This window comes from Hyaena hyaena, unplaced genomic scaffold (assembly GCF_003009895.1).
Source record: "Hyaena hyaena isolate Hyena2069 unplaced genomic scaffold, ASM300989v1 scaffold_151, whole genome shotgun sequence".
Taxonomy (NCBI): domain Eukaryota; kingdom Metazoa; phylum Chordata; class Mammalia; order Carnivora; family Hyaenidae; genus Hyaena; species Hyaena hyaena.
In genome coordinates, this window is record NW_024080783.1 from 527,097 (window position 1) to 543,986 (window position 16,890).

The 16,890-nt window shown below is 37.9% G+C and overlaps 1 protein-coding gene across 7 annotated transcripts in view; it reads left to right on the forward strand.

Annotated features, from left to right (window-relative positions):
* The window catches only part of MAPKAP1 (MAPK associated protein 1), a 239,596-nt gene that overhangs the window by 18,475 nt on the left and 204,231 nt on the right, over positions 1-16,890 (forward strand). For 5 of the 7 annotated variants that reach the window (XM_039239026.1, XM_039239021.1, XM_039239019.1 and 2 more), the window contains 2 exons: positions 12,303-12,630; positions 15,086-15,175. The exons of the other annotated variants lie outside the window; for them this stretch is intronic. In XM_039239026.1, the coding sequence (XP_039094957.1) occupies positions 12,372-12,630; positions 15,086-15,175 (349 nt within the window). In that variant the 5' untranslated portion in view covers positions 12,303-12,371. The remainder of the gene's footprint in view (positions 1-12,302; positions 12,631-15,085; positions 15,176-16,890) is intronic. 7 annotated transcript variants of the gene reach the window in all.

Consider the following 16,890-nt stretch of genomic DNA (forward strand, 5'->3'; position numbering starts at 1 on the left):
GGGCCAGATGGAAGGGAGCAGCTAATCTGCTTTGTGGGAGGTTTCCTGGAAGAACTGACTGTTGACCTGGATTTTGAAGAACGGAAAGGAGGTAGCCGAGGAAGAAGGGTGCATAGGCTTCAGATCAGGTTTGATGGTGGAATGCAACTTGTCTTTCCTGTAGTAATTTAGGCTTTGATTTTCCTTAGGGTACGTTAAAATTTCAGTAAACAGATGCTGGGTGTTGAACTTGTTTAGTACCTTAGAAGATTTGAGCATAGATTTTAGTGGCAAAGTTGTATAGTTTAGTCTCAGTATAAATGAAACTGTTCCGAGGGGGTTGGAAGTTACCACAGATTTAGTGGCTTCACACAGCATATTACAGCAGGGTTTCTCAACCTTGGCATCATTGATGTTGAGCTTTTTGGGGAGGTATAATTCTTTGTCGTGGGTATTGTTCTGTGCATTGCAGGATGTTTAGCAGCATCTGTGGCATTTATCCACCAGATGCTCACGGTACCCACCCCCAATGTGACAACCAGAAATGTCTCCAGACGTTGCCAAATGTCTCCTGGGGAGCAGAATCGCCTTTCAGTGGAGAACTACCAGGTTAGAACCACTGCATTACTGTTGAGGTCTGGGTATTCCTACCCTTAGCAACTTCACAAATGATCAGGGGGGAGCGAGATTTATACCTCTATACAGTAACCATATTTCAAATTCTAGAATTGGATCAAAAAGTTTGAAATCGGCAGTTCCTTATACATGATACTCTTAGAAATAACTGTGTTGAAGGTAGAACTAAAGTGCTTTTAAAACATTTTGGACCCTGCAAATTGGAGAAGAGTTCACAGAGGATGAGATTCTTGAGTCGCACTTTGAAGAATAAGGTTTGTACTGGAGAGGGGCACATATCAAGGGGATTATCATTACCAAGGGCTGAACCGTGTTCAGAGAGTTCTGGGAGTTGTCTGCTGGGGAGAAGGGGCAGGTGAGTAAAACTGGGTTGTGTATCAAGGCAGAGGGGTCTAGGCTGTTTTCCTGCACTATTTTAATTTCTAGTGCTGCATAACAAATTACCACAAACTTAGTGGCTTAAAAACAATACAAATTTATTGCCTCAGTGGGTCAGGAGTTATGGCTTCATCTGGGTTTTCTGTTCAGGGTCTCAAAGGGATGACATCTGGAGGTTTGACTAGGGAAAGACTGCTTTCCAGGCTGCTTCAGGTAGAATTCATTTCCTTGTAGCTGTATGACTGAGGTCTTCATTTTCTTGCGACCCATTGACTGGAGCCACTCTCAGGTCCCACAGGCTATTCTCTGATCCTTGCCGTATGTTGTTCCATAACTTGGCTGTTTCTTTGAGGTCAGCAGGAAGATACCTCTCTTCAGTTGCCTACGATAGAGTCTTATATAACAGTAATCAGGGTGTAACTTCCCCTCCGCACTGTATCTCCCCGCCCAGCCCCAGCACTTCTGCTATACTCTGTTGGTTAGGTTTTATCCACATTCAAGGAGTGGGCATGATGCAATTGCTTGAGTATCAAGAGACAAGAATTTCTGGAGCCATCTTGGAATTCTGACTACCGTACATACTTTCAAGCTCCTAGAAGGCAGGGGCCAAATCTTTCTAAATCTTTTTCTCAGCATTATATCTCTGGTGCCTGGCACATAGTAGGTGCTTTATAGATATCTGTCAGATGAATGCAATCAGTGAATGAGTATTTGGTGGACAGTTGTGCTATTTATGGTTTTAGCTCTTATACTGAAATATTTCAGTAATTTCACATTGGGAAGCAGTCTTGTTTCTCTGGCGTTATTCATTTCTTCACTCTAGGTAAAACTATAAACATTTTTACCTGACATATTAAAGTAAAACCTGAAATTATTTGTTTATTGTCACAAGTGTCAATCAAATCTACTTATGTCAGAGAGACAACCCTCAATGGAAAAATAATTTAAGGCTACATTGCACCAAACTAGCAGATTTCTCGTAACAGCCATATCTGACTGTTGGCATATTTGGAGTTTTGGGGGTGGTGGAGTGATTAGATTGTCTGAAGATTCACATCTATTGCTAGCTATTAAACGTTTCAAAACACTTCACAAATACTGATTGTTTTATAATGGCTGCATAAAAATGGGAATTTTAGTCTAACTTGTGCTTGCAACTTTATAGTTTGGTGTTATTAATAATTATAGTTCTTTTAAGGATTCATTTTTAAGTAATCTCTATGGGGCTTGAACATATAACCCTGAGATTACTTTTTAAAAATATTTATTAAAAAATTTTTTTAAACATTTATTTATTTTTGAGAGACAGAGAGAAACAGAGCACAAGCAGGGGGAGGGGCAGAGAGAGAAGGAGACACAGAATCTGAAGCAGGCTCGAGGCTCTGAGCTGTCAGCACAAAGCCCGATGCAGGGCTCGAACCCACAAACCATGAGATCATGACCTGAGTCGGGGTCAGACACTCAACCAACTGAGCCACTCAGGCGCCCCTATGTTTATTTTTGAGAGAGGGAGACACAGAATCTCCAAGTAATAACCAAGCCTGACCCTGTTTAGCTTCTGACGTCAGATGACATTAGGTGCGTTCAGGGTGGTATGGCTGTAGACAGTAGACACAGAATCTGAAGCAGACTCCAGGTTCCGAGCTGTCAGCACAAAGCCAGATGCAGGGCTCGAACCCACAAACCATGAGATCATGACCTGAGACGGGGTCAGACACTCAACCAACTGAGCCACTCAGGCGCCCCTATGTTTATTTTTGAGAGAGGGAGACACAGAATCTCCAAGTAATAACCAAGCCTGACCCTGTTTAGCTTCTGACGTCAGATGACATTAGGTGCGTTCAGGGTGGTATGGCTGTAGACAGTAGACACAGAATCTGAAGCAGACTCCAGGTTCCGAGCTGTCAGCACAAAGCCTGATGCAGGGCTCAACTCAGGAACCACGAGGTCATGACCTGAGTTGAAGTCGGACGCTTAACCGACTGAGCCACCCAGGCACTCCCCTGCCCCTGAGATTAAGAGTCGCATGTTCTTACTGAGCCAGCCAGATGCCCCTACAGTTGTTCTTCATACTTGTCATAGGAAACCTCTATTGAGCAAAATTCAGGCCTTGAGTTGTCCATTGGTAAAATGCCGTTTTATCTTCACAAAATCAGATATTTCTTATATCAGAGTCTTTCTCTGCTAGACCTTGCTGTCCAAACTGGGTTTATGAGAATCCCAGTATGTGCCAGGGAATATTAGAAGGCACAAAGTAAGCATGGCACATATTCCTGGACTAGCAGTTTTAGTGATGTTTTCAAAGGTAAAACTTTTTTTCCTGTCGAAACAATACAGGTGCAGTATATTATAGGATAGAATGCAAAATATGAATACATTCTAAAAGTAATTTTTTTTAATAGTTTGTTGCTTTAGATGGCTCCCCCTAGGTTCTCTAATACCTTGATTTATGGTCACTCTCCTCTGCCCTTTAGGTGTGTCTGTGGACAAGTTTGAGAGGCACTGTACACTACCATCCTTTAACTGGATGTAGGCAGATGGTACGATTCAGAGACATTTCAGGTAGAGGTTAGTGGTACAAGAAAAATCAAGGGTCAGGTTCCCTTGTTCCAAAGGAGATGTTTTACAGGAGAGAAAACCTGGTCTCCTGGTGGGTTGGTGGGGGTTTGGCTGGTCCCAGATGGCCTCAGTCACTCATCAGGAGACCTTAGCAGGATGACTGGAATAAGAAACAGCTGAGCCTCTCCACATGGTCTTTTATCCCAAGCTGCTTTTTTTTTTTTTTAATTAATTTATTTTTCCTAAGCTTCTTTCATTGATTAACATGTGTTGCAAAGAAGGTGATAGCAGAAGTTTGCAAGGTCTCTTGAGGCTGAGGTTCAGATGTTCCTTCCATTACATTCTGTTGGTCAGAGCAAATCACAGTCTGAGCCCAGATTCAGGGGGTGAGGAAATAGACTTTTTGATCTATAAAATGAGGATAATATTAATACTCACCTCTTGGGGTGGTTGTAAGGATGAAATATACATGGAAGTACAGCTGATAGTAAGAGCTGTCAGTAAACATCATCAATTATTGTTCTTCTGTTTCTGCCTAAGGAAAGCCTGGTCATCCCTAAATGGGACTTTCTTTCTTCCTGAAGCTTTCTGTAACTTTCTTGTCTCTTGGAAAACATTGTCTTAGTGTCTTATTTGGAGGTTAGTATGTGTTACCTTATGTTACTTTAATGTATGTATACAGCATAGCTCATCTGCTGAAGTTTATAAGACTCTGGAGGGTGCAGGCCAGTGTTCATATAATTTTTTGTAGTATTCCCAGTGCCTAGCTCTCAATGATGTTTAGTGAATGAATCCCATACTATTTAAAAGAAGATACAAGCATTTCTTTTTGGTTGTTTTGAGTCTGGCAAGTACTTTTATGAAAGGAAGAATTAAATTTTCCAGATATAGACTCTCGCCATTTACTGTTTAATGAAATTAAGCATATTCGCATGGAGATTTTAATTCTCTATAGGAACAAAAAGCTTAATTTTTGCCGGTCTGAAAAATAAATGTTTAATTTAGAGTTAAATTAGAAAGTTAGAAAAGAGATTTAAAAGCATTTTATTTTAATGGTCATTTCAGTAATTTTCAAATTTCAGGAGGTATGAATTCTGAACTTTAACTGGATCAGAGGATGTTGAAATCTTAGTAAAAAACAGGGTCTGTTGGTTTTTATAAGTGAAAGACTTTATAAATAATAAAAGGCTTGTTTTCCTAAATTGTGGTTGTTCCTTTAGCAAAATAAATGTGAGTGCTTCTTTAACACTCTTAAGGAATCCTGTATAGGAATCAGGTTTAACTTGAAGTTAACGATAATAGCATGAAGTCGGGGTACAGTGAGGAAAGGTAAAAAAAAAAAAATCTCGCATCTGCTGTTACATGTTGTTAACTCCCTCAGCAGACGTTAAATCATTTCAAGTACAATAATAGTGTGGGAGGTAAATTAACTAACCATTAACAATCTTATAAATACACAATTAACATGCCAACATTTATATGACACATTGATGAGGCAGCAGTAATTTTTGATTGGGAGTTTGCAGACCTTGGAGAAGCCTCAGGCTGTTGCTTATTCAGACAAGTTTTCACAGATTGCAGGTGAGGGGACTTAAAGTCTGTCTGACAGAGGGAAGTGGGTGTATAGAGTGTTTTGAAAGTCCAGGAAAGGCAATTTTCTTTTAATGATTGGCTGGACTTGAGGGTTTTAAGCCATGTACAAGACCTATCTCCAGTCCTTAGAGAGTGAAGAAGTATAGAGAGGGCTCATTTGCTTGTGCTGGGATTATTTAAAGAAACAGAATATTTCACGTATGGACTTTGTTTATAGCTGAAGTTGCATGAATCTCTAGGGATTTTAAGAAGATACTTACACCTAACTAGAAATTTAAAGTAAACCTCTGTGGTTTCAGGTCAATAAGTAGATGATTTCTGAAGTTCCTTTCTTGTGTAAAATTTTGTAATTTTTATTTTTGAACAACTATTATTTGCACTGCTATTGTATAAATCATAGCATGAGTGGAGGGGAGGCTAAATGTCTTTTCTACTGCATAGCACATTTATTGTATTACATCTTCCACAAAGGCTCATGGGAGAAATTTTTCTCAGGCCCCAGATCCCAAATAACAATAGAATTTTTAAAAATCTTATTTATTATGACTATTGTAATGCTTTGTTTATTAAAAAATTTTTAATGTTTTTATTAATTTTTGAGAGAGACAGAACATGAGTGTGTGGGGGGGGTGGAGACAGAGAGAGAAGGAGACACAGAATCCAAAGCAGGCTCCAGGCTCTGAGCTGTCAGCACAGAGCCCGTTGCGGGGCTTGAACTCACAAGCTGTGATATCATGGCCTGAGCCGAAGTCAGACGCCCAACCAACTGAGCAACCCAGGCACCCCTGTTCATTTTTGTTTTGAGAGGCTGTAGAATGCTTAAGATTCTCAGAATTAACTCTCTTGGCTTTGGGCAGGTTTTTGATGTGCCTCAGTTTTTGCACATCAAAAAATGGAAGACAAAATACTGTAAAATGGAGACAAAAATACTATCTCATAGAATTATTTTTAGAATTATATGAATTAGTCCACCAAAAAAGGAAAGAGCAAGCCTGGCCTTTGTAATAAATTAAGTTTAGTTATTGCTTTTTGCTTCTGGGATTCTGCAGTCTTCCTGTGGCAAATGTACAAGATCTTAAAACATTCATCCAGAGTTATTTACCCTCTGCCACTTTTCTCACCTACTTTTTACTGTGTTGTATCTGATGTTTTTCTATATGCCATTGCAAAGAAAATTTGGAGCGACTGTGTGTATAAAGTGATTATTAAAAATAGACTTGTATTTGGGCTCTGGATTCACAGCTCAGAGCCTGGAGCCTGCTTTGAGTTGTGTCTCCCTCTCTCTCTGCCACTCCCTGGCTCATCTCAGTCTGTCTTTCTCTCTCAAAAATAAATAAACATTTTTTTTAAATAAAAAAAATAGACTTACATTGGGGGTGCCTGGTTGTCTCAGTCAGTTAAGCATCCGACTTTGACTCAGATCATGATCTCGTGTTCTGTGCGTTTGAGCCCCACGTTGGACTCCGTGCAGAGAGCTCCGAGACTGGAGCCTGTTTCAGATTCTGTGTCTTCCTCTCTCTCTGCCCTCCCCTTCTTGTACTCTTTCCCTCTCTTAAAAATAAACAAACATTACAAAAATGTATTTTATTTTTTTTTTAAATATTTAATTTTGGGAGAGCACGAGTAGGGGAGGGGCATAGAGAGGGGAACAGAGGGTCCGAAGCAGGCTTAGGCTGACAAGCTGACAGCACCGCGCTGGGTGTGGGGCTTGAACTCACAAAACCAGGAGGTCATGACCTGAGCTGAAGTCAGTTGCTCAACCAACCCAGCCACCCTGGTGCCCCCCCGCCACAATTTTTAAAAATAGACTTGTATTAAGACTTGATATCCATTAAAACGTACTAAAATTTCACTTCCCTCTTTAGGGCATGTTCCAAGTTAACACAGGCAGATTACGTGGTCATTAATGAACACAAGTGGTTATAGAAAGTAATAGCATGGAAACTGTACCTAGATCAATATTTAGCACATAGTAGAAACTTAATAAGTATTGGTTAAAGTAAGTATAAAGGGAGATCTACCCAGTACAGTAAAAATGGCTGTGTTATTGTGGGGCAGCTCATGTCCTCCCACTCTGTGTGGGTGTCCTTATTGCTTTCATTTTTAGTAAAACAAACCTTTGTGCTTTGAGAAACTTGGGATAAAAAAGTGGGAGAGTCAGTGAAAAGTAGGACTTCTTAGGGGAACAGATCTTCTGGAGCCTGAAATTTTTTATCTAATGGCCTAAAGGTATATAAAAAGGACCAGTTACCTCTGTCAAGAATTGGTAATATTCAGGGAAGGCGTTCAAGGCCCAAAGAAACAGCATTTGTAAAAAGGTAGAGATAGCATTTCTAAACCATGTTTTGTGAATCTCTAATACACTGATATGTGTTAGTGTTCCTATAGGAAAACATGATTAGGGATCAGATACGTTTTGGCTTTGGGATATATTGCATTTCTAGATTCCCCATTCTTAGAGATTCACGGTATACATTAGTCGTTTAAAAGCTTTGAGAAGTCTGAGGTACCTGGCTGGCTCAGTCAGTGGAGGATGTGACTCGATTTCAGAGTTGTGAATTTGAGCTCTGTATTGGGTGTAGAGATTACTTAAATAAACTTAAAAAAAAAAAAAAAAACTTTGAGAAGACTAAACAGCAAGAAGAAGACTTACTTAATTTTGTTTAATGTGGCATTTCCTGGACATTTAAAAAAATTTAAACTTAAAAAATTGTGGTAATATATGTAGTCTATAACGTAAAATTTACTATTTTAACCATTTTGGAGAGTACAGTTCACTGGTATTAAGTACATTCACATTGTTATGCAGCCATCACCACCATCAGTCTCCCAAACCTTTTTATCTTCCCAGACTTATCCATACCTTTTGAATATTCCCCATCCCCTCTCCCTCCAGCCCCTGGCACCCAACATTCTGCTTTCTGTTAATATGAATTTAACTACTCTAGGTACTTTATTTAAGTCCAATCATATGATATTTGTCTTTTTGTGACTTTTTTCATTTACCATGACCTCCTCAGGTTTCATCCATGTTATAGCATATGTCGGAATTTTCTTCCTTTTTAAGGCTGACGAATATCCCATTGTATGTATATACCACATTGTTTATCCATTCTCTGCCACGTATTTTTAATGACTGTGTAGCATTCTGTTATATGTCTGTGCCTTGGCATATTCACCACAGATGGATATTTAGGTTACTTTCAGATTTAACAAAAAATCCTGAGATAAATATTTTTGCATAGTTATCTCCTAAGAGCAAATCCTACAAGTATGGTTGCCCAAAGGGTACTCATTATACTTTGGGAGACATTACCACATTATCATCTAAAAAGTGTCAGTTTTCATTCCCTTCTACTGTGCACGAGCTCAGTTCTCTGAACCCTGCCAACATTAGGTTTTAAAAATCTTTGATCTTTGCACAACTGATCAGAGAAAATAACTTGTTTTCATCTGTGTTGGGAATATCTTTGTCTTAGAAATCAAATCTACTTTCAAGTGATAATTTGCTGCTCTTAAAGTGATTTAAAACATGTTCTTCTGGTTCTGAAAAGTAGCATTGGCATGGGTTGATTAGTGTCCCAAGGTGACAGTTTTGAAGGGCACATTGAAGAGAAGCCCTTGTATCTGTATTAATAGAAAAAAAGGCAATCCTTTTTTTATAATCACACTACACACGGCATGCTCATACATGACTTATCCCTACAGCAAAATTATATAGTCCTTGGAAGTCAGACAGCAACCTTTACTGAATTTCTTCCACGTGTAAGATCCTTTATTGCCGGAAGGGATGTGGTGGTGTGGCTCCTGGCCTTGTGGAACTTACAGTCTGAATCCTCAAGTATATGTCATGGGACGCGGAAGGCATGTTTTCCAGGGCAGACTTCTGGGAATTCCCTGTCAGAACGGTATTGAATAACTATTTGTTGAGCGAATCATACTTGTATAAAGTCACAGTATACTAAGTATGAAGTATTCATGTATGAAGTCCTAGTATACTAATAGAGAAGATACCTGCTCTTGTTGGGATATTTTGGGGCCTCTTTACTAAAAGGATAAAGTTAGGGAATTGGTGTGTCCCTTCAGGATTATTTCCCATAACTGTTTTCTTCATAAGATAGAGCAGATCCATTTTCTTTGAAAAGAAAAAAAAAGATTCTGTTGTACTTTTGTTGCTTTGCCCTTTGACTGGTCAGTGCCCGTTAAATGTGTGGCTTCTCTCTGAAGTCCTTGGTTTTACAGGGAAAACTGTTCAATATGAAATGGAAAGCACCTGCTGCTCTGCGAGGGCCTGGTTGCCTTACTTCCGTAGGGAAGAGCCTGTGCTCACCACAAGGATGTTTGCAGCTTTGGTCTGTGATGCTATGATTTTGTTACAAAACCAGTACTCAAATACTTTATAAGTAATTCTGCGATTGTATGCATCTCTTTGTGGTACTGTAATTATTTTTACAAGTGAAATTTAAATGTTCCCCTTTAATTCTGTAATGGTTTTCTGATTAATACACTTAAAATGGTAGGCTGACATGAACATCTCTGAAACAAATGTGACACTTGGAGAAATCTCCTTGTAAGAATTAGGAAATAGAGTAGGGCTGTTTGAGGGCGTAAACTTTTTGATTCAGGGATACCTTACCTTGGCATTTCCCAATAGCCTCAGTGTAATATAACTACTCAGTGAATATATTTGAAGGAAAAAATGAAGATTAGTGTAATTCTTTGATTAGAGGTGCTACTCAGTTAAACACTCTCTTAATCTCAGTATCTTTATTTTAAGATCTACCAAGTGATGTCAGTAGAATGTGTTACTAGACAAAAATTCATAAAACCTCAGTCTTTATAGTGATTTATTAACTAGATTTCCCCCTTTGTTCCATTTCTAGGAGGAACAAATGACGAGAAATATGGTGCTATAGGTCTTTCTAAAAACATATACCTAATAGGCCTATTCTAGGAACATATTCAATTCTGCTTTCACATTCCTTGCACCTCATAATGATTTTAAAGGAGGAAGAAGGTGACCCAGGTGACTTGGCGGAGTTCTCTGTCAGAAAAGAAGCACACATTTATTTTACATGCTGTGTGTACTTACTAAAGAAGGATGAAATGTTGATATATTTGAGGTTTATTTTAAACAAGAATTGAAAGTTGAAATTAGTAGTGATTATTTTTACCATCAGCATCATCATTATTAATAGCTAATATTTATGTGTCAGGAGCTCTTCTGAGCACGTTATCTGCATTATCTCTTATATATATTCTCTTATTCCTGGGATCAACATTTTATAAATGAAGAAAGAAAGTAGGCTCAGAAGTTAAGTTTATTTTGACCAAGATCACATAGCTAGCAAGTGAGAGATCAGGACTTTAACCCAGTTCCGCCTGCAGGTCCTCATCCTCACTGGGATTCTGTACTACAGTACTCTGCCCTATTCTGCAGGGGATATGTTCCAAGACCCGCAGTGGATGCCTAAAACCATGGATAGTATCAAACCCTATAAATACTATTTTTTCTCCTACCCATGTATACCTATGATAAAATTTAATTTTCAAATTAGACACAGTAAGAGACTAGCAACAATAATAAAACAGATCAATTATAACAGTATCTGTAATAAAAGTTAAGTGAATGTGGTCTGTCTCTCAGAATATCTTATTGTACTGTACTTAACCTTCCTGTGATGACGTCAGGTGATAAAATGCCTATGTGATGTGGGCCCCTGGGTGGCTTAATCAGCTCTTGATTTCAGCTCAGATCATGATCTCATGGTTTCTGGGATCGAGCCCTGTGCTGGGCTCCATGCTGACAGCATGGAGTTTGCCTGGGATTCCCTCTCTCCCTCTCTCTCTGCTCTGTTTCCCTTTCTCTCAAAATAAGTAAATAAAGTAAAAAAAAAAAAAAAAAAAGCCTATATGATGAGATGAAGCACAGTGAATGACATAGGTGTTGTGACATAGCATTAGACTACTATTATTGATCTCTGACAGTATGTCAGAAGGAGGATCATCTGCTTTTGGACCAAGGTTGACCATGACTAACTGAACTGTAGAAAGTGAAACCACAGATAAGGGGAGACTACCATGTTTTCTTTGTTGAGTATTGCCATTTAACTGAGGAGGTACCATCTTGTTCCCAGAAGAAATATTTTAGTTTCAACAGGATTCAGGAAGCAGTTTTTACAGTGAGGTTTCTAAAATAAGAAATTAATTGGGGCGGGGCACCTGGGGCCTCTGCCCCTCCCTCTCTTTCTCTCATATTCTCTCTCTTTCTCTCTTTCAAAAATAAATCATTACCAAAAAACCCTAAAAAATTAAAAAGAAATTAATTTTTGGTAGCAAAGAAGTAATAAAGTTTATTTTTTAAATTTATTTGTGTAACCTTTCTTTTTCAGTTTATTTTTGGGCGGGGGGGGAAGGGGCAGAGACAGGGGACAGAGGACCCGAAGCAGGCTCCGTTGCTGACAGCAGTAAGCCCAGTGTGGGGCTCAAACTCACAAACCGAACCGTGCGATTGTGACCTGAACTGGAGTTGAACACTCAACCAACTGAGCCAGCTAGGCACCCCTAATAAAGTTTATTTGAAAAGCATAATACTACCTTAAATCAGAAGAAAGGAAAATGTATTTGTTGAACAAAAAACTACTTTGGTGGTACATTTTTGTAAAATTCCTAGTAACTCAGAAGGTATTATCTGTGTTCTTTTAGTTACCTCACAACCATATGACAAAGAGGGGGAAATGTAAACTAAAGAAATACAGTTTCATACTCGAGCTCATAATGTGAGGAAAATACAACTTGTTCTCCCTGACCTTATATAGTAATGAGAAGACCGCATGGGAATAAAGGGAGAAAGAAAGGAAAATTTATTGTTTTAACAGTAATTATGTGCTTTGACTGGCCTAAGGAGCCACTATTATTTGTTTTGCAAGAGAGGAAGCCATTCTCTCTGATACCATGGAGATCTCATTGACTAGAGTTATAGCCCCCAGTGCTTATAAGGATTTCCTTTCAGCTTAGACTTAATCCTTCTAAGCTCCCAGGTACAGGGATAAATGTTGATTTTCAAGGTAGCATTTTACCACATTGATTTGTTTGAAAAATGATTCAGTCATTTTCTTCCTTATTCTTAAATATTGCTGTGTACATCATGTTTCTAGGGAGGTGAGCACGTGAAACAATATGAAGAGGAGAAAATAGCCTTTTAAGGAAATTGGCCCACAGAAAGGATGGCCTTCTTGGACAATCCAACTATCATTCTAGCTCATATTCGACAGTCACATGTGACCAGTGATGACACAGGAATGTGTGAGATGGTTCTCATTGATCATGATGTTGACCTAGAGAAGATTCATCCTCCTTCAATGCCCGGAGACAGTGGGTCAGAAATTCAGGGAAGCAATGGTGAGACTCAGGGCTATGTATATGCCCAGTCAGTCGATATTACCTCAAGTTGGGACTTTGGTATTAGAAGACGCTCAAATACAGGTAAACATTGCCTTTTAGTCATGTCTTCTGAGCTTAAATCAGTCAACATTCGTATAGAATAATGCATAATGGTGGAATAGGTTTAATGGGGACAGTTTCTGTGTGTTAACAGGAACGTGCATGTGTTACACTAAGAGCGAGTCTAAACAACATCTCCATCTTTGTGACTATAAATGGAGAGTGCCTCAGGAACGATGCTGTCAGAATGAAGTAGACAGAAGATGAATAGTGGAGAAAGATGACTAGGAGAGGCAGGTTGGATGTTCTCTTTTTAAAAGGCCTTCCTGTAGAAAGGGAAGTGGACTTACTTTGAGTATCTTCACAGAACAACATTAGTCCCAGTGGGTACACTACCTGGTGGCAGATTTCAGGTTGACATAATAAAGAACCTCTAATACAGAGAGCTGACCAGCCATGGAGTGCTCCTGCCAGAGCCGTTTCTTGGCCATGGAAGGATTGTGGGGGGCAAAGGGAGGTTGGAGGTAAATAGCTGAATATTTGTTAGGGCTGCTTTTAATAGGAATTCCTACACTGAGTGTGAGATAAGAAAAGGTGCCCCTCTTTTGGATATGTTATTTTTATTTTCTTAAGTTGATCTCTATCATTTGATCTTTTTGGTTTGAAAATGCTAAACTTTGGTACATAAATATTTAGTCATTATCTTTTAAAAGCTTGTCATTGACCATTTTCCAGCTTATGTGTTTTGGAAACCTTTCAAAGGGAATGTGATGAGCCAAGGCCTTCATTTAGATAAATTATTTAGAAGTCAAAATGTAGTTCTGATATGACAGGGTATTCTAAGAGGTGATTTTTTTTTTAATTTAGGTAATCAGAAAATATAATCTCCTCCTAATCAGTAGCAGTAGCCTGCTAACTCCCAGGAAACATAATGGCAGGAGATGTGGTAGAACATTGAAAAGGTTTACATGTATATTTTCAAGGTCCAAATGTAAAATTCACATAAAGGAATACTGCAGGATACAATATAAAGTGAAAAGCATGTTAAGGTTTTTGGTTCAGAATTCAGCATTCTGTGACATCTACAAAGAATAATTTGCTCTCTTGATGAAAATAATTAATAGCATTTCCCAGTATCTCAAGGAATTTTTATCAAAATAGGATTTGAGTGAAGGTTTGAATATAATTTAGAATCATTGATTCTCAGTTCTCTAGTTGAAACTGACTTCCTTGCAAGTTATTGAGATGATATCTTGTATGACAGGTTGAATGGATTTCAGTAGGAGAATGCTGCTAAATTGAGAGCTTTATGATTATATTACTGTGGCTGTACCCTTCACATTTATTAATTGCAATTGAATGTATTTTCCTCCAGTAGAATTTGGTTAGATATAGCGACATTGTCAGAATGCTTTTGCCAGCACGGTTTACATACATTTCTGGCAAGGTTAGTTTCAGTGGTAGTTTCCCTACTACAATGCCAAGGCAGGTGCAGATGATTTCCTACCTTGAAAGAGAAATTTATTTATTTATTTTTTGTTAGTATTGTGCCAGGATAGGAAGTTGAAGATTAGCCAGAGGAAACTAATCTCAAGAAATAGGGTCAATTACGACTTTCTTTTTCATTGTGGTTTCCGTATGCGGCACTTGTTAGTATATGCGGGACAGTATTTCTTTAAAAGGTTAATTCACTGATTTTTGAAGGTTGATCAGCCAGTGGTAATATAATCTCATGTAATATGTAGGATTTTAGGTGATGCTTTTGTTACTGTTGTTGGAATTTCTTAAGATGGCACATAGATGCTAATACTTACTATTGTGGGGCGTCCTAGTGACCAAAGATTTTGCTTTTTAATCCTTTCAGCATATCTTAAAATTTTGTATAAGAAAAATTATTCTTTTTAAGATTTGACTAATGTTACAAAGATACAAATCATTTATTTTACTACCTATAAACTGTTTCAGCCCACTGAAGAAAAGCTATGCTAATTTATATAGCTTTGACATTTTATAATTTTCATGATTTTTAGATAAAGGATTTTATATTTAAAACTTTAATAGTCTAGTCTGAGTTCATTTATCTTTAATTTTTGAAACGGGTAGAGTAATTCATAACAGTAATTTTATTCCTGTAATGTAATATTCACTTCAGTTCATTTGTGCATTAAAATTCCTTTAAGACCGTTATTAATGATTTATATAATGAAATGTCATATTAATCACAGAAGTTTTCACATTTTATTATTCTCTTCCATGTTAATACTATCTTTATGATCTCTATTAATGTTTTATATCCTCTAATTTCAATTATAAATCAAGAATATTTTCATGTTTTTGTTGGTATTTGCTTTTCAGGGGTGCCACCTTTAAAATTTTATGACTTTTTCCCTACATATGCAGTATAAAACATCTTTATTCATATAAAGGTAGTTAATTATGTCTTTGTTTATAGTAAACTTTCATTGACAAACTTATAGTTAAAATATTTCTTTTCAAGCTCAAAGATTAGAACGACTCCGAAAAGAGAGACAAAACCAGATCAAATGCAAAAATATTCAGTGGAAAGAAAGAAATTCTAAGCAATCAGGTAAATGGAAATAATTTTAATTGTTAATTTGAGATTTGTATATTTAGTTTATATTATTATATAAGAGCTTTTATTTTTAATTCACCTTTTTAAATCCTGTAACTAGATACCTCTTGTTTTGAGCTTTGAATGCTTTCACTTGGGGTGCCGTGGCCCTCTGAAGCTGTGTGTTCTTCAGGTCTTGTGATTTTGGTCACTCTTCATTCTGGGTCACAGGAATTGATGTGTGCAAGGCACATTTTGTACAAACTCTCATGCCACTACCTTGTTCTTAGAGCCAAGGAATACCTATGGTTTGGATGGGCCTCTGGGTTGTAGATTCCTCCTGGCAGTTCCAACCTTGACTCTCCCCTGCCTCATTAAGTGACCTGAATAACAGTCTTTTTTGCATATATGCTAATTCTTTTCCTTTAGCTTAACAAGCATTATGTTGCAAGTATTATCAGCATTTATAGTTTGCGTTCATATGGTATGTGTATTAAAAAGCTGGCCATATATCGTATTTTCAAATCTTCAATCTCAGCAAGAACACCTAAAAAATGTTATTGAAATATTTTCTAATGTTTATATCATGTGTTCTAGGTTTTCTTTTTTTCTTCTTTCAAAGTAATGTCTGCACTCTGTCTTCTCTGTCTTCCAGCACCTAGTACCACCCTGGCATGTAATAGATGTCCACTCAATTTTTGTTGACTGACTCCATTGCTACATAGTGTTGATAAAACTAACAATATTAATGATTATTATATTAACATCAGCACCTACCTAGTGCTATTCTAAGCACTTTACACACATTACCTCCAATGTAATGATCTTGAAAGGTATAGATATTGCTGTGGTTAACAGATGAGACAGAGACTCAGCGAGCTTTAACTTGCTAATGTTACAAGGCTAGAAAGCAGTAGTGCCGTGGAGCCGTATTTTGTAGCTAGCACTGTCTGCAGCTAAAGGCCAATCTCTTTCTGCTAAACCACTCTGTATAAAGTGGTTATTGCTTTCTCCTGCTGTGGTTGTAAACCCAGGTGTGTTCAGTGGGTATGATTTTCTTAATAGTTGCCTCTAAATGACAACTGCGTAAAGCGGAAATCTCATTCACTTCTTTCTTATGTCTCATTTCCATGGCTTCTGTGGTTCTCCTGGAATGTCTATTTGGTTTTGCTCTTAATACTTAAAAAACCTCTCTAGGCTGGCCTTTTCTGTTGATCCAGTTAATACTTCTCTCTGTTGCATTTATCAAACTGAAAACCTTTACATTGTTTATCTTGTTGACTTTCTTCAAATTTTTCATATATCTTGATGCTTTTTCTGTTAATCTCTTCTTAATGAATATAGAGCCAGTTTATCTAAACTCATCTCTCCAGCTACCCTCTGTTTTGCCTTCTTTGCTTCCTTATCTTAAAACAATTACAAATAAAAAATAGGATGAATAGAGTACCTTAGATATAACTGCATCAATCCCCTTTACCATGTGAGAAATAAATTCTTCAACTTAAATTGATACTTCTACTAATCAGACACATCTAATAAATTTTGATACATTTCCCACTCATTCCTTAAAGTCTAATCCACTTTAACTTCTGTTAGTGTTTCACAGAATGTGCTGGATTGTGGCACGTGGGCGGCTCAGTCGGTTAAGCATCTGACTTCAGCTCAGCTCATGATCTCATGGTTCATGGGTTCGAGCTCTGTGTTGGGCCCTGAGCTGACTACACAGGTGG